Source organism: Equus quagga, unplaced genomic scaffold, assembly GCF_021613505.1.
Source record: "Equus quagga isolate Etosha38 unplaced genomic scaffold, UCLA_HA_Equagga_1.0 1080_RagTag, whole genome shotgun sequence".
Lineage (NCBI taxonomy): Eukaryota > Metazoa > Chordata > Mammalia > Perissodactyla > Equidae > Equus > Equus quagga.
In genome coordinates this window covers 13,836-17,744 of record NW_025795483.1, presented here as the reverse complement: position 1 = coordinate 17,744, position 3,909 = coordinate 13,836, and the positions used below count along the sequence as shown (strand labels likewise).

Below are 3,909 nucleotides of genomic sequence, written 5' to 3'. Positions count from 1 at the left end.
ATTAGCTGCTTGGTCTTGGGCAGGATATCACAGGGAGTCCTGTGTCTGCCTTCCACCCCCTTACTGAACCTTAGCCCATTTCATCCGAGACACACAAAGATCTTTACTAGAATAATATCTAAGATTCCCCTTCTTCAAATTCCTCTTCATCCTTCCACTCATATTCTCAATAACCTTCAGTGGTTTCCCATTTCCTAGAGATTAAAGGAAAAGTTCTGTAGCTTTGCATTTATGGTCTTGATATCTATCTTCTACTTCCTTTTTAGGCTTGCCTGTCACTGTGTGTGCAGTCTACTACTTCAAGTTAAATTCTTAGTCATCTGGGATGATTAAGTGTCCACAGGTGGTCTCCTGCCTGTGTGTTTACAAAGTTCCTAATGTCTGTAACCTTAACAAAGATTTCCCCTTGGAGGCAATTTGAGTAATCTTCAAAAACTCAGAGTCTTTATTTCCAGTGCACACACAAATAAATACCAAAAAAAAAAAAAAAAACTAACCTCAAAAGAATTCAAAACTCAACAGAATCCAAGAATTTATTAAATATTAGAATAGAAAGTTTCATAAATTCAAAGTTACATTAATAAAATTTTTTTCTTTTCAGTTACTATAATTAACCACCACATGAAACTCATGGAAAACAGGAACAACGTGACAGAGTTTGTTCTACTGGGGCTCACAGAGAATCCAAAGATGCAGAAAATCATATTTGCTCTGATTTTTGTCATCTACATCATCACTGTGGTAGGAAATGTGCTCATCTTGGTCACCATCACCTCCAGTCCATCACTGGGGTCTCCCGTGTACTTTTTCCTGGCTTATCTCTCCTTTATTGATGCCTGCTATCCTTCTGTCAGTACCCCCAAACAGATCATAGATTCACTCCATGAAAAGAAGACCATCCTATTTAATGAATGCATGACCCAAATATTCTGGGAACATTTTTTTGGAGGTTCTGAGAGCATCCTGCTCACTGTGATGGCATATGACCGCTATGTAGCCATCTGCAAGCCCTTGCACTACACAATTATAATGAATTGGCAGGTGTGTGTCCTGCTAGTGGGAGTGGTGTCGGTGGGAGGCTTTCTTCATGCAACCATACAAATCCTCTTCATCTTCCGATTACCCTTCTGTGGCCCTAATGTCATAGATCACTTTATGTGTGATCTGAATCCTTTGCTCAATCTTGCCTGCACTGATACCCACATTCTAGGGCTCTTTGTTGCTGCCAACAGTGGGTTCATCTGCCTGTTAAACTTCCTTCTCTTGATGGTCTCCTATGTGGCCATCCTGCACTCCCTAAGGACCTACAGCTTGGAGACAAGGCGCAAAGCCCTCTTCACCTGTGCCTCCCACATCACAGTGGTCATCTTATTCTTTGTGCCTTGTATATTTGTGTACATGAGACCTGCAGCTACTTTATCAATTGATAAAGCAGTTGCTGTATCCTACAATATCATAACTCCCATGTTAAATCCCTTAATCTATACCTTGAGAAATGCCCAGATGAAAAATGCTATTGGGAAGTTGTGTCATAGGAAAGCTATTTCACGTGAGAAATAAATGTGCCTGGAGACCAACATTGATTCAACTGAGGCAAGAGCCAAAAGGACACTGGAGATGATTTCAGTAAGGCACACTTAGGGAATAAAGAATAAAATTAGCAGCTATGAATCTTAGATTCTGCATTGAGTGGAGAAGAAATGGTGCAGTAAAGAGAAAAAAAATATATAACCTGGGACCACTCTTCCCATATTTAAAAAACTCTACCAAATTAGAGTATAGATTTTCTACCTTCAACCATATATGTGGATTCACAGGCTGTCCTTATAACAAATTAAAGAAATAAGAATATATTGTTATTGAACAGTAATTTCTGTAAAAATCCAGAGTTAAGTATTGCCATCACCACCATTTTACAGGTGAGGAAACGGAGAGAAAGGGGAAGGTATTAAAATAGACATATTGGAAAGCCAGTAACCAGAATTGACTGATTTCCAAGATCATGTCCTTATTTGCTGTTAGCTATAGACAATATGACAGATGAGATAATTATACTGTTACCATTTGTTGAGCCAGGGACTGTGCTGGACACAAAGTATATATTAATTTAATTTAATGTTTTCATTAATATCTGTGCCAGTTTTTATATATCACAATTGATCGTATTATGTTGCCTGTAACATTTTGGTGTGTAACTACTTTAGGGCTGTAAAAGCTTTGACCATTTAACCTCTGAGGGTTAGGTAATGAAGACTATACCACGTTTCTAAATTTCCTTGTAGCTTCAGAACCATTTTGTGTTACTCTTATCACCCATCTTATGCTGATAACACATCAGAAAGAGCAGTGATTCAAATGAAAGATTATTTTGAAGCCCGACAGGAGTTTTTACTTATTAAATATTCAGCCATCCTCTGTCACGTACTTGCCTGCTATATACCAACACCTTCTACAAGGTAGAATGATGTCCAGCACACAATAAATATTGATTGAATAAGTGAAAGTATAAAGGAACGCGAATCAATTCAATAAATGAAGAATAAGAAAGTAGTACTGAAACCCAGGGAATTCTTTCACACTTTTATCCGATTCGTCTATAAGGAGAATTTTGCCTAGAACCCTTGGGGGAGCTACAGTTTGTTCTTACTCTGGCTTAAATGAGGTTGAGAAAGAAATTGAAACTACAATTCTCAGCATATGAGCAAACAGTTTACCTTGATACTCTCCCTGCTCTGAGGAGAACTTATTACCTTGTTAATATGAGCTGTTTATGGTATATTTTTCTGTTAATCAGTTTACCTTTTGGTAACATTTCATTATTAAAAGCTGTTTTAAAAAATATCTTGCTCCATATATACACAAAGCAACTTCAGGATAAATATATATTCATTTCACTCCTCCATCCTTCATTCATTATCAACAAATATTTTTGAGGCCAAGGGATGTATCAGGCACATCGATAGCTACTTAGCCTTCAGGGGTGAATAAAGACTTCACAGAGCTTAGTATCCACTGAAAAACTCCCAAGAAGGAGCAGAAAATTACAACAGTGTTATAAATGATAAAACAGTGGAAGTACAGTGTACTATGAAACCACACTAGAGTAACAGACAACTAAGATATGCAGGCTCAAGAAAAGATTTCTAGATGAAAAGTCATCAAAAATCAGACCCAATGGATGAAAAGAAGTTGGTTGGCAGAGAATAGGCATGAGGCTGAAAGAGCATTCTAGCAAATAGAATATATAAAAGAGTCCGGGAGGTGAAAAAGAGTATGCAGAAAACCTAATTAGTTCAATATGGCTGTGGTTATTAATTCATCCTTTCACTCAACAATTATGTATTGAACCCCCCCACTGTGTGCTGGAAATCATGCTGGACACTGAGCTTGTACAATGGTAAAGGGCAAGATATGAAGTTGGAGAGACAAGAATGGGGAGGATCAAACTGGTACCAGGAAGAAAATATTGAAAGCTTTTTTAAGCTAGTGAATGATGCAGTTAGATTTGAGTTTTAGAATGATAACTAGTTACAGTATGGGAAATGGTTTGCAGGAGACAAGACTGACAGCAGGAGAGCAGTTTGGAGGTTGCTGTAATGATTTCGGTGTGAAAGGATGGAGGCCTGTCCTCTGGTGGTTCCAGTGAAGATGCAGAATTTGATAAACCATCCCAGGACCTACAAGTGGCCAATGAATGACTGGAGTGGGAGTAAAAATGCCTGGCTCCATTGCCTCAAGGTGGAACCAGTTCACTGGTACAGTGTATACTCCAGACCTCCTGTGGCTCCAGGCTGAAACTGGAATCCATTTGTGACCACATCTTTTCTTTCCCCTGCCATAGTCAGCTTCCCTGAACCCCTCCTGCTTATAAATCACCTTCATAAAAATCCCCATATCAAAGTCTGCATC

The 3,909-nt window shown here is 38.6% G+C and overlaps 1 protein-coding gene across 1 annotated transcript; it reads left to right on the top strand.

Moving 5' to 3' along the window:
• Window positions 1-621: 621 nt before the first annotated feature.
• Window positions 622-1,560, top strand: LOC124232705 (olfactory receptor 4C46-like). Its single transcript, XM_046649642.1, has one exon. The coding sequence runs from the start codon at window positions 622-624 to the stop codon at window positions 1,558-1,560; it is 939 nt and encodes a 312-aa protein (XP_046505598.1).
• Window positions 1,561-3,909: the final 2,349 nt, after the last annotated feature.

Coding starts and splice junctions, on each gene's coding strand:
- LOC124232705 (XM_046649642.1), top strand. CDS start 622: ATGAAACTCATGGAAAACAGGAACAACGTGACAGAGTTTGTTCTACTG.